Source organism: Juglans regia, chromosome 12 (assembly GCF_001411555.2).
Source record: "Juglans regia cultivar Chandler chromosome 12, Walnut 2.0, whole genome shotgun sequence".
In the NCBI taxonomy this organism is placed as follows: Eukaryota; Viridiplantae; Streptophyta; class Magnoliopsida; order Fagales; family Juglandaceae; genus Juglans; species Juglans regia.
In genome coordinates, this window is record NC_049912.1 from 463,285 (window position 1) to 484,487 (window position 21,203).

General features: G+C 35.9%; 2 protein-coding genes across 3 annotated transcripts; one reads left to right on the plus strand and one right to left on the minus strand.

The window, feature by feature from the left end:
• Positions 1 to 3,589: 3,589 nt before the first annotated feature.
• Positions 3,590 to 8,566, plus strand: LOC108988562. Of its 2 annotated transcripts, none has more exons than XM_018961865.2 (3): positions 3,590 to 3,964; positions 4,717 to 5,327; positions 7,568 to 8,566. In XM_018961865.2, the coding sequence occupies exons 2-3, from the start codon at positions 4,773 to 4,775 to the stop codon at positions 8,426 to 8,428; spliced, it is 1,416 nt and encodes a 471-aa protein (XP_018817410.1). In that variant the 5' UTR covers positions 3,590 to 3,964; positions 4,717 to 4,772; the 3' UTR covers positions 8,429 to 8,566. The 2 variants fall into 2 exon arrangements, with proteins under 2 accessions (XP_018817410.1, XP_018817411.1); XM_018961866.2 differs by having other exon boundaries at positions 3,615 to 3,964; positions 4,825 to 5,327.
• Positions 8,567 to 17,881: 9,315 nt separating this feature from the next.
• LOC108988543 (protein SHORT-ROOT-like) lies at positions 17,882 to 19,744 on the minus strand. Its single transcript, XM_018961829.2, has one exon. The coding sequence runs from the start codon at positions 19,604 to 19,606 to the stop codon at positions 18,149 to 18,151; it is 1,458 nt and encodes a 485-aa protein (XP_018817374.1). The 5' UTR covers positions 19,607 to 19,744; the 3' UTR covers positions 17,882 to 18,148.
• Between the last annotated feature and the right edge of the window lie 1,459 nt (positions 19,745 to 21,203).

Below are 21,203 nucleotides of genomic sequence, written 5' to 3' on the forward strand. Positions count from 1 at the left end.
TGGTTTAAAAGAAGTGTCACATGCATAGTTTGATAAGTTCAGTAGGTTTCTTCTTACTTATAGCTTTATTTGTAGCACTATTGATTCGTCTATTTATTTATCATTCATCTCGTGGTTGTCTTATATTACGACTGTATGTTAATGACATTTTACTCACTAGTTCCTTTACTGATTTTCTTAATGAGTTTATTTCGACTCTTCGAAATCAATTTGCCATGAAAGATCTTGGCCTTCTTCACTATTTTCTGGGTATTCAAATCACCCCGATCCCTGATGGTCTCACATTTTCTCAAACAAAATATGCCCTCGATATTTTAAAATGTGCTCAAATGACTGACTGTAAGCCCATGGGTATTCACATGATGATCAAGACCAAAGGCCTTACCTCTACAAACCCTTTTCTTGACCAAGCCCATTATCGTAGTATTGTGGGTGCCCTTTAATACCTTACTTTTACCCGTCCTAATCTTTTCTATAGTGTTAATTTTGTTTCTCAATTTATGCACTCTCCTATAGAAGCCCATTTTAAAATGGTCAAACGCTTTTTTTAGATATTAAAGAGGTACTGTGGAACTTGGTCTTCATTTTAGCTCCAATTCTACACTTGATCTTTATACCTTTTTCGACGCAAATTGAGTAGGGTGCCATCTCACACGGGGTCCCACTACCGGATACTGTGTATTTCTCGATAGCAATTACATTTTCTGGTATGCCAAAAAGCAACACACTATCTCTCGCTCAAGTTCTGAAGCTTAATACAGAGCGATGGCTCAAACTACTACTGAGCTCACTTGGATCTCATTTCTCCTTTGTGACATGGGCGTCAAGTTACCGACTTCTCCACTATTACTTTGTGATAATCTCAGCGCTCTTTACATGAAAATTAACCTTGTTTTTCATGTCTACAACAAACATATCGTGATTGATTACCACTACATCCATGAACGTGTAGCTCTTGGTCTGCTTCATACCCGTCATGTCACATCATCTATGCAACTTGTTTATCTTCTCACCAAACCACTTGACCGCCCTATACTTTTTTATCTTCGCACCAAACTTGTTCTCGTTACTTGGCATAGTTTGTGGGGGTGTATTGACATTATTCAAACACCAATGGCAAAATTATCAAAATTGGAGCACTAACCAAATGAAACATCCTCTGCTATGGTAACTTCACACCCAACTGCTACAACACTATGAGTACTCAAATGGAATCTCCCTCACAAGCGACATCTAGTACTTGCCTTTGTAAACCGATTGTGTATATCTTAGCTCTAGCAATTACCATGTATAGATTACTGTCTCTAACGGTAATATGCATCTTGTATAATTGTACTCCATTATATAAATACGAAAAATAGACTCTTGGCACTCTCACGGTCATTGAGAACTTTCATCAAACAACTTACCTTCATTGTCTTCTCTCCCTCAACTAAGTGATATCATTTAAGTATTTACATGTAGCTATTCATCATATGTATATCCTTATCCTTACCTTTAGAAATCCAAATTCATATGTAACATAATAAAGTTGTGTTGAGTCACCATAAATATAAGGATAGAGTTACGGGTAGATCATCTTGGTCACCCTTTTCTTTCCAAACTTTTCATGATATCAATAGCCACTGGCCTATGCCTTTAAACCTTTCTCTTCATGAGTTTCCACTCCTTTCTTCTCACCTCTACCACTTCCTTTCCCAACTTCACCCAAGTCATTCTTTTCAAACTCGATTGCACCAACTACCTCATGTGATTGCAGTTGTAGGCTAACCAATTGAGGATGTTGTTCTCATCTCCTTTATCATAAGTGGTTTACACCTTTCTTATTCTCCCTTTACCACTTCATTCTCTTTGGCTACTTGAGATCACCCTCTTTCTTTGATGATGTTCAAGATGAGCTGTTAAATCATAAGACTTCTAAAAAAGCAGCAAATTGTCATTTTGGATACTTATTCGTATGCTCTCTATACTCGAAAACCAGGCAATCGACACTTTCCTTCAAAGCTAGCTTACTTAATGAAGTTGTCATTTGGGTTGATGTTTGAAAACTCAAACATCAACCCCAAAATCACAATCTCCTCAATTGCAATCTACATACTTCTTAATGACATAGGCAGGGAGGCAAATTCCGCCGCTCATAGTGCATAGAAGTTGATGATATTGTAGTATGGCGGCTCTGTGTGCCAAATATTATTAAGCAAGTAGTATTGCTCGAAGCTTGATTTGTATTGATGTTTTTCCATATTAATGATGGATGTTTCAATAATATCAAAGAAAGGAATGAGATTCATCATACAAATTAAGATTAATATCAAAAACATTAATCTAGATCACATACTCCTCTCACAAACATTCAATTATTTAACATATTCATTCCCTCCAAAGATCTCTTTGCATGGTAAGTAGAAAAAAATTCATTGGAGCGCAAACTTCGATGGACAACCAAATTAGATGGGTCGTTCTTTCAATAACTCTTTACATCTTTCATTTTATTATTCTTAACTGAATAATGTTGCAACTACTACAAGTTGAAAAATTCTAGTCATTATCTTCACATCACACACCATACATAATTTTTTAATTTTTAATTTTTTTCTCTTACCAAATGTGTGATATGTTTAATGAGTAGAAAAATTCAATTAGTTTAGAAAGAATAAAACAAAAAATTATTATAAAAAAATTATTAAAAAAAAGTATGGTGTGTGGGGATGATGAGTAGCAAAACTAACTACAAGTTTACTAAATTGGTTTTATAAAAGGGTCATGTTGTGCGCTCATCATCCCACATCGCACACCATACATAATTTAATTTTTTTATATTTTATTCCTAATAAACTTATTGAATTGTTCTACTTATCATCTATATACCACATACATATTATGGGAAAAAAGAAATTAAAAGAGGTTTGGTGTGTGAGATGCTAAATAGAATTATTCTTTATAAAATGATACATGATCAGTCTAATCTATTATCTTTTTAATTATTATTTTACTGAAAAACTATTTATTAATTTTTTTGCATTAGAAGAGTTCATAATCTTTGATAACCAATATTTATTACATTGGTGATTTACTATCAATTACATGAAATTTATACCTTTCTAGTAAAACTTGTAGTAAGGTCATCATTTTCTTTCTTAATATACTAGTTAATATTATTAATTTTGAATAATTTTGGCTTAAATGCTTGAATTAAAAAATAATTAAAATTATTCGTGGATAAATGTAATTTAAAATAAAAAGTTAAGAGTGCGATTTTTTTAAAAGTAAATTTATTTGTAATTTTTTTTTTTCTAAAAAATAGCTTCATATAAATGAAGGTTTTAGCGTTGTGGTTGGTTATCTTTGTCCGTATTCAACTGTCAAAAATAAAATTGGGTTAAAAACTTAAAATCTTATAATAAATACGGAATTGACTGAGCGAAGAAATTACTCTATAATCCATTACAAATTTACAAGCCTTCCATACCATACAATTGTTTAAAAAAATCTATATAATTTATTATTAAAAAATTATTAGTTTTTATATAAATTTTATATTTATTATTTTTTTAAAAATAATTATAAACGTTTACGCAGCACTACTACTACAACTACCATTTTTCTCCACCCTATAAATCCATCCATCCGACAGGACCTTCTAAGGCCCAAACACAAACAGCGACGTAGGTAGTATCGTTGGTCGCCGGTCATACATCATCATCGACCTTAGACTCAGATCCAATTCAACAAAAGAAGCTAAGGTTGAACAGCCCCAACCCCAAAAACAAAATTTCCCCGTGACCCTTGAACAGTGTTCCGGGACCTGGTAGAATCGGTCTGATGGGCTTGTGGGATTAGTGTATGATTTAATGAACTCCGTTGTGTGTTGCTTTGGTGTTCTGATTTCGCATACTATTGGAGGCGCTAGAGTCTAAATCCATGTCTGGGAATTTAGCTGCACTCGTGGTTCGTGTGTTCGCAGGTAAGGTGTTTGATAAACGTACTGTTAGCAACATTTAATGTATGAGACTGTGTTTATCTTTGAATATTTTTGTTGATTCTGTCTGTGAAATGAGGTATGGTTCAGTTGAATTGAACTTTTTGAGCATCTCTATTATTTTGTGGCTTGAAGTGTATTAGCGAATTTCAATTCGAGTGTGCCAATTATTATGTGATATGCTGTGGTCGCTGATTTTTGAACTTTAGATCCTTTGGTTTCATTTTATGCGAAAGGTATGAATATCTGGCTGCGTACTACTTGCTTTACTGGCAGAGAGACAACTATCTTCTGATTAATCAGCCTTTACATAACCAGGAATCGCTTTAGTTGCTGTGAATTGGTTCATCCTTTGACATTAGTTCGTCAAGTGAAAGAAGAGGAAGGGGGAGAAAACGCTGTGGGTGTAAAATTATGGGAATACATGAAGTGGGGATCGAGTTTTATTCAGATTTATAAATTGGACCATTAGCAATAAACTGTTGTGTTTATAACGTTGTTATTATTGCACAAGAACTTATCCAAAAATAAGAGTACTGCATATGAACTGTTTCCAAGCGAAGTTACTCTGATTTTAATGTGGATTCCTTTGTAATCGATTTATATATCACATTCTTGCTTTTGATTTTTTTTTTCCTTGCACTTTCAAGAAAGAAATAGAATTTTTACGCCGCCAAAAAGACATAGATTAGCAAGGTTTTGACTCATATTTGGTCGGACTTATTGTATCTCCGTAGGTTGCAATATCTTAATTGCAGCATCATCTTGGAGATAAATAAAAAAGAAAGAGAAAATGAGGATCAAGAACAAATGCGGGAAACCAACCACTTTCCGTTGCAATGCAGGGGGCAGATGTTCAATGTCTGCTGTGATATGGAGCTTGGTGGGATGTCTTCTTATGCTTCATCTATACTCCCTTGCTCGCCACAAGGATGAGGTGGGTGGAGAGATCCAATTGCACGTGAGCCAGCACCCACAATTCCGTGAACTTGTAGAGGTCGAAGAAGAAAATATTCACATTCCCCCACCAAAGGGAAAGAGATCTCCACGTGCAGCAAAAAGAAGACCTAAGCGGCCAACCACACTAATCGATGAATTTCTCGACGAGAATTCACAACTTAGAAATATATTCTTTCCTGATCAGAAAACTGCCATAGATCCAATGAGGGATGCTGGGAATGATAGCTTTTACTATTATCCGGGGAGACTCTGGTTGGACACTGATGGAAACCCCATTCAAGCCCATGGAGGAGGTGTTCTATATGATCAAAGATCAAGGACATACTATTGGTATGGAGAATTTAAAGATGGTACCACTTACCATGCTCACAAAAAAGCTGCAGCACGGGTAAGTAACAATTCATAGGCTTATCCGCAACTGTAGGAAGCTCTTATTAGCCTTTTCTATCTTCCTTGATCTCTTTCTTGTGGGCTGTGTTCTTATACTTACTGTAAGGACACCTCCTTATGTCATTAAGCTTAGTTCTCTGTATCAAATCCTGTTTTTGTGTTCTATAAATACTGAAAGTAAATAATAAAGAGTTTTTTCTTTTGTTTAATATTTTTAGAAGTGAAGAGAAAACTTTTATTAGCAGAGAGGGAATCACATGCTAGCATGAACACCTAGTACAAACTTTTCACCTGAATCAGTAGACTTGTTGGAAATACAATTAGGTCTCCAGTTGCTCAGAATTTTTTACTGCCGAACCAAAGGAAAACGAAAAAACATAATAATCAGGAACGGAAACTGAGAGAGAAAAAAAATCTTTATAGAAATGTGACTCATAATAAAGTAAAAAAATCCAATGATGGGTTCAATTCGAAATTCATGTGACAACACTGACGCTAGAAGTTTGGTTTATGGATGATAAGATCTTAGGTCTAAATTTGCTACCAACTCTTTAAGAGGGAAAGGTGGGTTAAATATTTCTAGTGAATTTAGTATGTCTTACAACTGGTACTGGAAAAGACCTCAACTGTTCTGTTTCTTTATTGTTGAATGTGGCACCTTTAATATCCTTTAAAATAAATAAAAATCTCAAGTCTAGCATAGTGCATTTGGGCTATTTGATAGATTACGCATTAGATGATGGAGATTTAGATTGAGACCCTTCTATTTAATACAAACTTGTTACTTGTGGTTATCAGCGATTAAGGTATGAATCTGCAATTGACTCTTTCTTGTCAACATATTAATCAATAATATTCTTAGCCTGGCACACACCTCCTTCGAGTATATTTTTGTTTATCTCTATCTACAATTGACTCTTTCCTGTCAACATATTTATCTATAATATTTTTAGCCTGGCACACACCTCCTTCGATTATATTTTTGTTAATTTCTACCTCCAACTTAAGTGGCTTATTGTGGCCATGAACCTAGGCATACAAATCTGTGAAACTTCCCTTAAATAGATAAAGAAACACCCCAACTGAATGATAGTCTCTAGCATGATTGTGGATGTCAGTTTTCTCTATTTTCCTGCTCTTTCCCATATTGTCTGAACATGAAAGTACAACCATACGTTATCTTGTGCAAAGTTTTGCTCTTTTATCATTCTGGTCCGGGTTGAAGGCAATTTTTTGTTTTTTGTTAGTTCATTTTTACCTATTAAGTAGCCAATGTAGGACTTAGCACCGATTACTATCTTTATAACCTACCCACTCTATGTGATTTATTCATATTTCCAGTGTGGGCCTGGAGGGCTACAAACTCCTCCTCTTATGACTATCTTTATAACCTACCCACTCCATGCGATTATCCGTATATCCAATGTGCTGGAGTGTTACAAATTCCTCCCCTTTAGACTCCTGGCATCCTCATCAAGGCCATGTCATGCAGTACTTCATTATTATATGGCTGGCTGTACTAGGTGGCTCTGATATCATACGTAACAATCTAGGGAAAACAATAGCCACATCTGCACTATATGCCATTAAGACTAGATAGTTTGAAGTGTCTCTAATATCACTTATAAAGCCCAGTTTCACCTAATAGGTTACTAATTTGGGAGTTAACACACATAACTATCTTTATGTGATGGCCATTGCTTGTCACAAAAATAAAATGCCTATTTGACGGTGATGAGTGGGGATGGGATCATCTATAGAAGGATGCATACTGTCTTATAGAGGAGGATCTGAAAACTGTATCATTTGGGTTGCAATGGAAATTCGTAGAGCAATTATCTTATCATGTTGTTGGAACTGAAAAAGTGGTTTGTAGCATGCAAATGTTGCTTAAAGACCTACGCCTTGTACTACATGATGGTAATTATCAAATTTCAAAAGTACAGATACTAATAAATAAGGTTTATGAAAATCATAATGATTGTAATGACATCCCTCGCTTCAATGAGAGTATGTATATTAACTTCAGATATCATGGGGTGAAAAAAAAAACAGAATATTGAGGCTGAAAATGGGGAATTTGCAAAAATAATTTCCCATTTGTTAACGGATTATAAATAGATAATCATCCCTGTCAGAAGCGAACACTCATATTCTTTTTGCACGCAGTCACATGATTGCAGATATATCACTTCTCTAGCACTAATAATTAACTGCGAGTACTTTTTAATGGTTCAGGTTGACATCATAGGAGTTGGTTGCTATTCTTCCAAGGACTTGTGGACTTGGAAAAATGAGGGTATAGTCCTGGCAGCAGAAGAAACAAATGAAAGCCATGATCTCCACAAATCTAACGTTCTCGAGAGGCCAAAAGTGATTTACAATGAGAAGACAGGGAAATATGCTATGTGGATGCATATAGATGATGCCAATTATACAAAAGCTTCCGTGGGTGTTGCTGTGAGTGATTACCCAGATGGTCCTTTTACTTATCTCCATAGCAAAAGGCCTCATGGATTTGAGAGCAGGGACATGACAATCTTCAAAGATGATGATGATGTAGCATATCTGATATACTCCTCTGATGATAATAGTGAACTTCATATAGGACCGCTTACTGAAGATTATCTTGATGTGTCTGATGATGTCATGAGAAGAATTCTTGTGGGACAACATCGTGAAGCCCCAGCTTTATTCAAGCACCAGGGGACTTATTACATGATCACATCAGGTTGCACTGGATGGGCCCCAAATGAGGCGCTGGCTCATGCAGCTGAGTCAATCATGGGGCCATGGGAGGCAATGGGCAACCCATGCGTTGGAGGGAGCAAAATATTCAAGCTCACAACGTTTTTTGCTCAAAGCACATATGTGATTCCTCTTCCAGGGTTTCCAGGTTTGTACATTTTCATGGCAGATCGGTGGAATCCAGCTGACTTGAGGGACTCAAGATATGTGTGGTTGCCTTTGATAGTTGGTGGACCAGTTGATCGGCCACTTGACTATAATTTTGGATTCCCATTGTGGTCAAGAGTGTCCATATATTGGCATAGAAAGTGGAGACTTCCTCTGGGGTGGAGTAGTACTAGTGGGTTTTAAGTGACATATATTGGTTCTGTTTTTTTGAAAAAAAAAAAATTTAAATGGTATGTATGTGTATTATATAATTTGATGCCTCCGGGGTCATTCTTTCACTGGTTTTCATTATTATTACCGGGATTTGCTTATTTCTAGCCATGAGTTCATGAGTTTCAAACCCTCTTAGTGAAGTAACGTACACGTACCATACATATCCCTTTGCCCAGGTAATGTTAAAATCTTAGCTTCCAAGTAGGGTAGATTTTTCCCATGTGGACTATGGCCATTTTGAAATCTTGCTGAAAATTAGTCCAATAATTTAAGGAAAATTATTAAATTGTTTGAGAATAAAGATAACCTGGTATCATATGTTATCATGGGATGATAAGGTGAGAGTAAATATAACATTTCCATTTTTCAAAGCTAGTTTATAATCACCAGCAAGAGAAGCATCAATTCATCCCTCTTTCTAAGGGTATTCCTATTTTCCTGTAAATAAGCCTCAACAGACGGATCGGATGGGTCTGTCATTACCTGATCCTGAATCGATATACACACACATGCCCACACAATCCCATTTGGATGTTGGAACGTATTGAGATCAATTCAGTTCAATCTAATTTTAAGTTAAGTCTAATATCTAAACACCCAACTCTCAAATCATTAAACATCACTCAACTCAAAATATTTTTATACATGGGATCCACAATATTTTCAACTCAATACATCTTTACACGCGGGATCCACAATCTTTTTCAGTTTTCCTTAAATACATCTAAACTCATTTTAACATCCAAACACATCTAAACTCATTTTAAGTAGGCCCTACAAAACTCATTACATTATCTCAATTCACTACTATTCATAAAGAACTCAACTAATTTTAACTCAACTCAACTCAACATTCAAACGGGACCTCAAGTCCGCGCAATACTCACCAATAGTACTTTCTCAGCCTCATTCTAATAGTTGTAATTTCAATGACCATGCACCACCACCATTCCTCCTAATTTGCATGTGAACAAACACAGGTCGATCGATCATATATATGAATGAGCCTAGCTATATAATATGAATATGCAGGGAATTAAAAAGAGGTTTTAGATTGAACCACTACAACTAATTGGTTTCTTGGGACGACAATTTTTGTTCCAAAAAATTGAGATTTCGTCTCAAAATATTTCATGGGATGAAAAGCAAGCGTCCCAAGGTCATTTCAATAACAATGTGCCAAAATGTATTTTGGAAAGAAAATATCAATTTCATCCCAAAAAATATATTTTGAAACGAAATTAAGCAGAAACATTTGATCACGTTCGAACGGAATAGTTTTTTTGGGATGCTTGAACTTCGTCCCAGAATCATGTTCGAACGGTACAAAATTGACGTTCGAACGTGTCCTTCATGAGTGGTCGATTGATATCAGTCTGTTCGACCAAATAGACATGAGGAAACATTCGAACAAACAATTTGATGATCAAATAGTAAAATATGTTTGAACAAATGACTTATTGAGTAAGACGTTTGAACGGACCATGATAGGATTGAACGATTTCATATTAGTAGACATTCGAACGTTTAGTTCACGTTCGATGATTCATTCGAACGGTTTCACGTACTATTTGAACGTTTAATTCCAATTATATTTGAATGTTCTATATCAATGTTCGAATGGTTTTACTCAACTTGTTTGAACGGTTTTTTCTTGTTTGACGGTTACTATTTTATTTTACCCAATAATTATAAACCAAACAGACACATAATATTTAAACAAATATATTACAATTTTTTCAATACCTATAAAACTAGTCTAATAAGTGCGGACTAAATAAATAAAACAGTCGTAGTACTAGCGTTTTTCGTACAGAAATAGATATCGAAATCTGTACATATAATGTAAATCAGTTCCTTGGAGGCCTGAACTGTTGCATAAGCATATGCATTTGGAGTTGCACATCTCTCCTAAACTCTTCATGTTGTTGTTCTTGCTGTTTCATGCGTATCTCCATATCTGCTTGTTTTGTCAATTGAGTCTCTAACTCATGCTGCTTTGCAATCAATTCTTTGATTTTGAAATCCACTCTGTCTAACACTATAGAGGTATTATAGGCAAACTCGGACAATGAGGAAGGGCTAGAAGGCTTTACACAACGACTCAAATCCCTCAAATATCCTGAACGTCGATCCAAAACTTGTATAAAGATTTCAACATCACTTATTGAGAAGTTTTCATTTAACGCAGATTCAACACGTAGGTCAACCATTTTATCCTACACACGAGAAAGAATTAATATCATCATAAATATTCAAATATGTTTAATTAAAACAGATTATAATACTTATATAATTTTCACGAGTATCAGGATGAGTCCACTCTCCATAACGATCAGTATGTGATACACATATAATTTTATCAAATCATAATTGGTATCTGACTTTTGCTACAAGAGATATTTGTTGAGATATAAAGTCATTAAAATACTTCCAAATAACAAATTATATACAATAAATAAAATAAAATAGCATTACCAATTTCTTAAAGAGGCGGGGAAAGAAAGATCTTGACCTTGCATGATGATAAATCTTTAATTTCGATCTATTTATTTTGTTTATAAATTTTTGCTCCTGCATAGAAGTTTTAAATATTAGGAAGCGAAAATTATAAATAAGACACATAAAAATTTACCTTATATGATAGATCTTTAAACATGTCACAAAATTTTTCCCAATCGGAAGGTTTGACATTCTGAAAAGGATGTTGGCTTGCATCTTTCTCGTTCTCGAACTTATTGTAATGTTCGAGACATCCCGCCTTATATTTGGGAATGCATTACACATAAACTCATCGACAGTCTCACACTATTTTTTCCGACCAAAATTTAATTCAAAATGATCATTGAAAAAATATATACAAAAAGATATTATCACCCAGAATATTCTAAATCTTGCATATATATATTAAATAATATTAATATAAATGAATTATTTAAATATTACCAAATAACGCTTCTTAATAAGCTCTTTCATATCTTTAGTGGTTTTTTGCCACGAACTCGTAGTCAAAGGTGCATAAGTTTGTGTAAGAGCACCTGCATGTGATACAAGCCAAGCTGACAACAAGCAGCTTGATGAATGTTCGTCAAGAATGTTAATCTTAATCTTACCAATTTTATGATAGTTTTCCAACGTCACACCTCTAATAGTTCCTCGACCTTGATGAAGTTGTATTGTTAACTCTATAAAATATTTATTTCATTGTAAAAACAAAATAAATGATGGTTAGAAACGCTATAATATGTATTAATGACCTTAATTGAAACAAAATGACTATTAGACTTTTACCTTGTTTTGTAGAGTCAATCTCTAGTGGTGAGTCAGACAGAGAGTTAGGAAAAGGTGAAGATGAGATGCGAACTTCCTTCCTCTTCGGTAGCATAATTTCGAAATACTGATATATTCATTACATAAAAGATTTGTCATAATGTGTAACACAAAACTGGTCAATCATCTGTATTAGTTTCATTTGTAGATTCGCCCTCATCATTTGTAGATATTTAAGATAACTCAACATTTTACTCAACTGTCGCATCAATAATTTTAGCTTCAATATCTTCCCTATTTAATGAAATAATCTCATACTATCTCAAATCCACAACAAGTTAAAGACGGGTTGACTCTGTTGGTATGCTTTTTGAGTAGAGGGTTCATCTTCTTCTTCATCTTGTCCTTCAGCCTCAGGGATATCATCATATATATTTCTTCGAGAAAACTTTTTATACTACTCGCCATTGATTTCCTAATTTAAGACCATCTAAGTTGAATACTTGAGATGCTTGAGAAGCTAAAATAAAATAATCATTTTCATACATTTTTTTAATGTATTAATACTAAAAAAATATTCATTATCGCGTTTTACCCTTCAAAGATTTCTTAAATCCCACCAATCACACTTAAACAATACACCACAAACTCCCACAAATATCTCATTCCAATTATATCGACAATAACCTCATAAAAATCAATATTTTCTCTGCCATTTCTTCCTTCGACTAAGATACCACTATTTTATGTTTTCCTATAGCATTTTCGATCCATTGTGTGATACATACTTCCTAAAAAACTCATTTCGTTGTCTTGCTTGGTCAACATCAAAGTTTCTTTCTGGCCAATCAAACCTCGTGTCAACTCCGTGGAAGTATTTGAAACAGAATGTAAGCCACTCATTGTCAATATATGTTTTTGCAATTAATCCTTCTGGGCAGACCTTGTTACCCACTGTGCGTTTCAACTTTCCGAAGAATTGTTCAATGAGATATATCCATCTATATTGGACTGGTCCTGCAAGTCGAGCCTCACGTGTCAAATAAACAGCTAGATGAATTATGACATCGAAAAATGACGGTGGATAAATACACTTCATCTTATACAATTTTATAGAAATTTCTCCTTCCATACGATCCAAAACTTCTATATTCAATGTCCTAGCATATAAATATTTTAAAAAATGTATTCAACTTAGTCAAAGTCACGCGTACATCTCTTGTCAAGTATCCACAGATACCAACATGTAAGATACATTGTAAAAATACATGACAATCATTACTATCGGATACCATCGGATTTATTTCGATGAAACATCAGTCTTCAATGATCGTGGTTGGACACAAATCCTCAATCAGAAGGACGAAGCATGAGACCTCGTATCTTATATTGACATCGTCTCTAAGTTCTATAAAGAGTTCGGTGATGCCAATCCAAATGACGAAATGGCATACACAATCTCTATTCGAAGAGTTTCAGTTATATTTTCAGCATATATATTCACTGATTTTATTGGTATTCCTAGACTGCGCACTACATATCCGAATGTGGTGCCTAAAGAGTCTCCAGCTTCGGGTGATGGGGAGACGGCTGAGGACGAGGGATCAACTTATACAGATGAGCTCGATACCCTTGCTGATCATCTAGTGAGGGAGTTAATTGTTGGTCCAGATGCTCCTCTGTATGATGAGACGACGAGTATCAAGCAGGTAGATCTATCTGCTTTTTTCAAGATCATGACTTTGATCATCACTAACAATATTGATTATCGGCAACACAAGATAAAGGTTGACATGAATCAGGTGAAGTTTATGATATGTGTCGCTCATGTTGTTCCTATCGACCTAGTGGGTTATAAATTTGATAGGATTCGATCAGAGGCTTGGTATATTACGACGGATATATTGCCATTCAGAATCCTGATCACCCGATTTCTGCTACATATCCGAGTCCTGTCAAATATTGCCCAGTGTGTCAGATAGATGGACACTCGGGAGATCGTGGAGTATCGCCTGGTGAGACATCCACGCAGACCAAGGTATCATGCACAGCTACTCGTGAGTAGATGGCTGATATAGTGCATACAGAGATCAGCGGACAGACATCAGCAATGATCGATGCAATGCGTATGGAGATCTGTACTACCATGTCTGACTTTTGTACAAAGATTAATGCTAGAATCTCAGACTTACAAATATGGATTAATGCTAGTATCTCTGACTTACATATAGAGATTGATGTCATGTCTACGACTCATGTCATGATCAGTACTCGACTGACACAACTAGAGACATGCCTAGCTGCAGTCGATGATGTGTGCAGAGAGTTGAGATCTTAGTAGTTTCTATATTTTATTTACATTTTTTATTTATGTTTGGTATGGACAATATTTGATGTTTTGTAAATTTAATTTAATTATGAACTCAATCTTTTTTTTCTTTTCTAAATTAATTATTGATTTCTATTATTTAATTGCTAACTTTTATATAAATTAAATATTTATCCATATATAATTAAGTAAGGTATTTTGTTGCCATCAATAATTATAAAAATTCTATAACCATTAAAACGGAATATGCCACGTTCGAACGTTTCTAATCTCCATTCGAACACTTTATTTTACGTTTGAACATTGATAACTTATTAGTTCGAATGATATAGTAATATGTTCGAATGGTAAGTCAATGTCCCGCTAAATTTATTGACTTAACCAGCTAATTTTTTGTTTGATCATATATAATATGTATTCGAACATTGATTATCTTTGACGTTCGAATGTGCTGTATGCTATTTGAACGGTAAGTCAATATCCTGCTAAATCTTAACCCACCAATTTCTCATTCAATCATATATAATATCTGTTCGAACATTGATTAACATTGACATTTGAACGTTATTGTATGATGTTCAAACGGTAAGTTAATGTCCTGCTAAATCTTAACCCACCAATTTCTCATTCGATCATATATAATATCTATTCGAATATTGATTAATCTTGATGTTTGAACGTTATTGTATGTTATTTGAACAATAAGTCAATGTCCCTCTAAATTTTGTCACTTAATGCACCAAATTGTCGTTCAACCATATATAATTTCCATTCGAATATATATTTTATTTTGTTCAAATGTTTTTTGTGGATGTTTGAGCGGTTATTTTATTAGAGATGAACTTTTTTGTCCCTACATATACCGTTCGAACGAGAAACAGCTTCCGTCACTTTTTAGGAATGAAATTTAAATTTTGTCCCTACATCTCATTTTTTGGGACGATTTTTGTTTCGTCCCAAACAAAAATCATCCAAAAAATGAATTTTTGTTGTAGTGAATATTTGTTGATTTGAGCGATGGAAACATATATAACATGGGTGGCTCTACAGCCATCGTTGGGAGCTCCTGCTGGGGGCTCCCGATAGTACATTTCATCCTTTTTTTCTTGCTTATTTTTTTCACATGTATTTTTTTAACAATTTTAAAAATTTTATTTTAAATTCACAACAGAATTAAAAACACTTTCTTAATTATTAAATAAATCCTAGTGGGAGCTGCTCGGAAGCTGAGTACTAGCGTTATTCATATAACATTATAGATATATATAGCAACATTGACGACTAGGACCATATAAGATGATGATATGCACGTCTCACCAAATATGGTCCCCCAGTTAGGTCTATGAGAATCGAATGGACCACGATCGATTGTGACCCACATCATCATCATCATGGAGTGGTTAATTTGCTAATATATATATATCGATCCAAATTAGTATTAATCTAATAGAACATTATTAATGCTACGTACGTACGTACGTGTATTATTATTTTTCATGACTTGGCAATATTACCATGTATGACTTACATATATATATATATATATTATCGTTGGAGTAGACAATTAATTAATTCATGATGATGCAAATTAATTAAGTATTTGTTGGAAATACGTATAACTCCATGCATTTCATATATACGTGATCGCAATTCGCAAAGCCTTACGATCGACCGAGTGATGTACGTACGTAGTACTCCAATTAAAGAGTCAGTGCTAATTATATTAATTATTTCTTGATACCGCTTGCATGGCATCAATATCATCATGTATTAATGTCTTATATATATATATATATAGATTTATATATACCGCGAGCGAGAAATTAATTAAGATCATGATCACGCTATTCATCTGATCTTCCAGTACTACAGCTAGCATGATCAGAAACCAATTAATTAATTAATTAAAGGAATAATTAGCTAGCTAGGGCTTGGGCTTTTCATTTTCCATGGATGCACGGCCTTGTGTGCGCTAGGCGCTGTTGCATGATTGATCAGAAAGTCTGGAACTATTTTGCCCAGATCACACTAATTAATAATACTGTTTCAACGTGTGTTCGATGATCTGTACGTACATTTCGGCCACCAGAGACGACGACTATGGTCCTATCTATATATATATGAAACTTTATATAAAAGCAACATTAACATGATCAGCTGCATGCTGCATGGTCCTGTCAATTATTTTTCTGCTAAAAGGAAAACCAAAGCCCAAAGCTAAGCAAGCTAAAGGGCGGGCGGGCCATGTAGTATATATATATAATAGTACTACAAAGACAGCTCCCCTTCCCTTTAAAATAACCCACATAAAGACACACATTCATTTAAATATAAGCTGCTAGCTAGCTAGCTATACCTAAAATGTTTGATAAATAATTAAACTGAAATTAAACATGATTAAACAAATTAAAGAGGTGGATGCAGGGGTGATAAAAAAAGAGCGTAAGCATGACAACGTGGAGGAGGGGTGGGCGGCAAGTTTCATCAAAGCGATCTAAGATATATCTATCTATATGCAAACCCTGAAAAGATGTTCCCATGCCACTGTATATTATGCCTGCCTCTCTTTTAAAATAGTTTTCTCCTCCTTCCGTGGGCCAAAAACGTCGTACCATGCACTTCTTTTACGCTACTAGACCACCATGAAAGTTAAATTGCTTCTGCTTCTGCTTCTGCTTCTGCTGCTTCTTCTAGTGCATGTGGTGGGGGCCTGGGCGGCCTATATAACATTATAAGTTAAGGTGGGGGGTTAGATAGTAAGATGAGATGAAATGATTTTAGATTAAAATTAAAAGTTGAATAAAATATTGTTAAATTTTTTTTTAATATTATTATTATTTTAAAATTTAAAAAAATTAAATTGTTTATTGTATTTTATATAAAAATTTATAAAAATTATAATGATGATATGAGATATGATATGAATTTAATATCTAAACTGAGCGTTAAAAGCTTTTCTTCAATTGAAAGACGACTAGGGCTTTAAAAAAATAAAACAAATGGAGAAGACCATGTCAACATAACGTGCTGGCCACTGAACTGCTACCTCCTGTGTGCCACTATTGGCTAAACACCTTTTTATGAGATTCTCCTTACACAGCCCAACTCAGTCATGGCCGTCCAAAGATTCTATCACCCAAACTTTGATAACGACCCTAGCTTTTGACTTCATTAGCTATTTGTACTTTAAGGACTTGAAACTTTAAACCCTTCTTTAGCTCCTAGCTAAGATATTCCTCGAGCTAGCTCATCATGACATCGTAGTTACACCACATATATACCAAACCCATTAGAATTTTGGTCCCTTATCTTCATGGTGTTTTAGGTTTAATATATGCATATAACAAGTAAGGACCATCTGAATTAATTAAGAAACTAATATATATGTATATTTGGAGTGATTAACATGGGATGCTAACTGCATTAATGTTGATTAGTTGTAGGTTAATGATAGAGACGTGTGCAGGCCATGATCTCTAGTCAAACGCTGGACAACATCCATCCAATATCTCATATATATGCTATATAAAATCCATCAATACATGCCACAATAATCCTATATATAATTGAGTGTTAATTAGATCCAGGGCATCAAGATAATTTTGCAAATGATATCGATCGATCGAGGATCGATGTTACCAATTGGAATACATGGTGTGCACATATTATACACACACTGCATACTGATCAGAGAACTGGCTGGATACTTGTTTTATAATAAGAGAACTTTGTATTCAGTCAATCAAAGTATGGTTATCTTGGACTATTTTACGAAACTAGTTTTCCTTCAAGAAAAGAAAAACACCAAAGCAAAGCAATGTCTATAAAATAATACCCAGAGATACGGCCATAATTAAAAAAAAAAAATGATCAAAATCCCTACAAATCACAATCTACAGATATTAAAACAAGAGTACTAATGAAAATGAATTTACTTCATTTCTATTCAAATCAAGCAAATCCCTATTCTCGATCTCTTCCTTTATTCCAAATTAAAGCAAACCCAAAATTAAACTCCAGTACCCCATGCACGCCCAAAAAAAAAAAAACTGTCATACGTGTGGATCACTCCCAAGCGTCTGAATCCATGGTCAAGGCTTCCATGTGCTGGCCCACACCACCGGCTGATCCTTCCACGACAAAAATATTCCGGAAACATCCGAGCACTGTGTCATCGACCAACCCTCCTTGTACCTCCTCAATAATGCCCGTACATCATCACACACTTCATCACTGTAAGAAATCGGACCGAACCGACCCACGTGAAAACGCCGGGACCAGCTCGCTGCCAACTCGCGCCGCTCTTTCGAGTCGGATGGCGAGCACGCCACCAGGTCCACAATGGCACGTCCAGCCGCGCGCTCCAGCATCAGCCTCTCGTTGCTGGTCCGGGGAAAGCTCTCGTCCAGAGCCTCGAAATAAACCCTAAACCATCTCAAACATTCTTCAAAGCCTTTCATAAACTCGAGCCCATCAACTCCAACGTCAAGATCAGCTTCTTCTTCAACCACGGTCACTATCCTCGGCTGCAATCGTCTGAAAGAGGATACCAGATAATCTCGGCGGTTACCAATGGGTGTGATTGAATGCAAAGTGCCCACACAGTTGATAGCTAGGGCTTCATCGTCTTTGACGTCCAACTCCTCTAGGTTTAAGTCTGAGAGATCACCAGCATGGTGGACAACATTGAATTTGAATGGCACGCCCATAAGCCTAGCGAACTTTTCCATTCTGCTACCAATCTCTTTCATTACCTTTTGCACTGCGGCCATACCTCCAGAACCACTGGACTTTGTGGCGACCACGGTGGTGAGTCGGAGATGTGGAGTTTCGTCGCTGCGGGTTGCAAGGGACTCGAGTAAAGTAGGCCACTGGGTACAGTATGTGTTGCTAAAGTCAACTATATGTAACTTCGGCTCACCTTCAAGGGCTTCCATGATTGCACCATTACACGCCACATGTCCAAACGTAGTCCACGGGCTCACCTCTTGAAACCTCAAGAGCATTTTTCTGGTTGATTCGAAGGAGCAATTTTTGTCTGATGCGGAAGCAAGAGTGCGGTAACATCGCTCACCGGAGTCTGTCATGCGGCTAAACAAGGCCTGGAGGAAGTGGGCGGCGAGCTTTTGATCGATGTCGCCGTAAGGAGAGCTGAGCTCGTTGAGCATCCACATGAGTTGTTGGACACGGGTGCTGTTCTTGTCTGCGATGGCTCGTGCAGCTTCGAGGAGTACATCGGATGCCCACTTGCCGGAGAATTCGAAGTTAAAATCACGGGCGGGGGAGAGAGAAAATTCGGTGGGGGTACTGCTTATGTTTGTGGCGGTGGTATTAGTGGTGGTGGTGGAAGGGTGGGGTTGATAGGGATAGTAGTGCTTCGAAGAAGACGAGGAGAAGTCTTCTTCATCCATGAAAAAGTTGAAGCATTCTTCGTCTTGATCTTGTTGGTAGTGATGGTTTTGTCTGGAGGATCGAGAGCTGCTGGAGGTTCTACTGGAGTTGTAAGATTGATCAGATTGAAGACTTACTAGCCTAAACAAGGTATCCATTTAACAAACCCACAGAGATCCACATCAATAAACTGTGAGTCTGTTTGGTCTTTGGATATTGGAAGGGAGATGGGTTGCTTGAGTTTTTAACAACTAGGGGAATTGGGATAGAGAATGATTAAAGGAGGAATCTTGAAGTTGGAATTTAGCCTAGGTTTAACTCCAAAACATAATTAGGGGGGAATCGAGTTAGATTTTGCCTACTTTTGGGGAAATCGAGGAGGAATGAATACTGGGGTTGGGTTGCATTTCTAGCTTAGGTTATTATATTTTATGGGTTAGAATATTAAATTCTAGCTAGGATGGGATATATTGACTGCAATAGAGCCTTAATCTGTTAAAAAAAAACTAGAAAAGTAGTGTGGACTGGCTGGTGTTATAGAATTAGAATTGTCTGACAAAAAGATGAAAAAAGATAACAAGGCCGATATCAGCAAATGGGTTAGTGGATTAGCTTTTCAATTCTTGGAGAGAGAGAGAGAGAGAGAGAGAGAGAGAGATGCTAGTTTTTTTTTGAGTGGGAGCAGGCGTGCCGACTGCGTTTTGGGAGAAAGAGAGAGAGACATGAGTACTAAAGCTGCCGGCGTGCATCGTCATCATTAAACCCACCCATCACGGCCACCCCAAGCACAACCCCACTCATATTCCTTGCCTCCTAATCCCTGCTCTCCAAACACTGCCAAAATTCCCCCATACTTTTTCCCTCCTTTTTTTTACTACTATTAATATTATACCCATACATGAAATTCTCATATAATATATATTATTTTATCCAAATACCGAAATGTGCTTTCCCCAAAATCTAGGGCATGCTTTTCACCTTTTTCCCTACTCCCATATGTTAGTTTAGTTTATAAGCGCACTACGTATATACTGTAATAATCTCTCACCCCCCACCAACCCCACCCAAGGTTAAACATGATTTCTGATCTAAATATAGCCCAAACATGCATATAGCTAGCTAGCTAGCTCTCTCTCCTCCATTTCACATCTGTATCTCCTCATGATCTTCCTACCAAGATGCATGGACGTTCCTGGCCTATCTATATTTTGCGCCAACCCCAACTGATTGAATTTTCATTTATATCTAGTTCGATCCATATCATCATGATGATCAAGCCCGGCCGGTACGTACTCTTCAATATTCCATACAATATAGTAAACCAATATCATCAACCCCAATATAATTCGATACTCATCAATAATCTTGCGCCAAGCTTGGAATATTGCGCTCGATGGTTGAAATGAACGCAAACCAATTTCTTGCAACAATGTTTTACCTTACCAAATGGTTTGGCATGGGATGGTTTTAGTACGCACTAAAAGCTAGATTTAATAGAATTAACATATAAAGCTAGCAAATACGTACGTGAACGTAGCTTTATTATTATTACATATATTTATTCTGTCGAGTACGTTAATGGATATACAACAAATTACATGTTTGTTGGAATTTTGTAGATTTCTTCTAAGCTAGCTAGCTCGCTCGCTCGCTCATGTTTTTCTTCTTTCAATCATTAGGAAAATCCCATGTTTATGCTTTTTTTTGTCCCCTGTTGAGAAGTTGGTTCGAGGTGTTTTTTCTCGGAAGCCATCA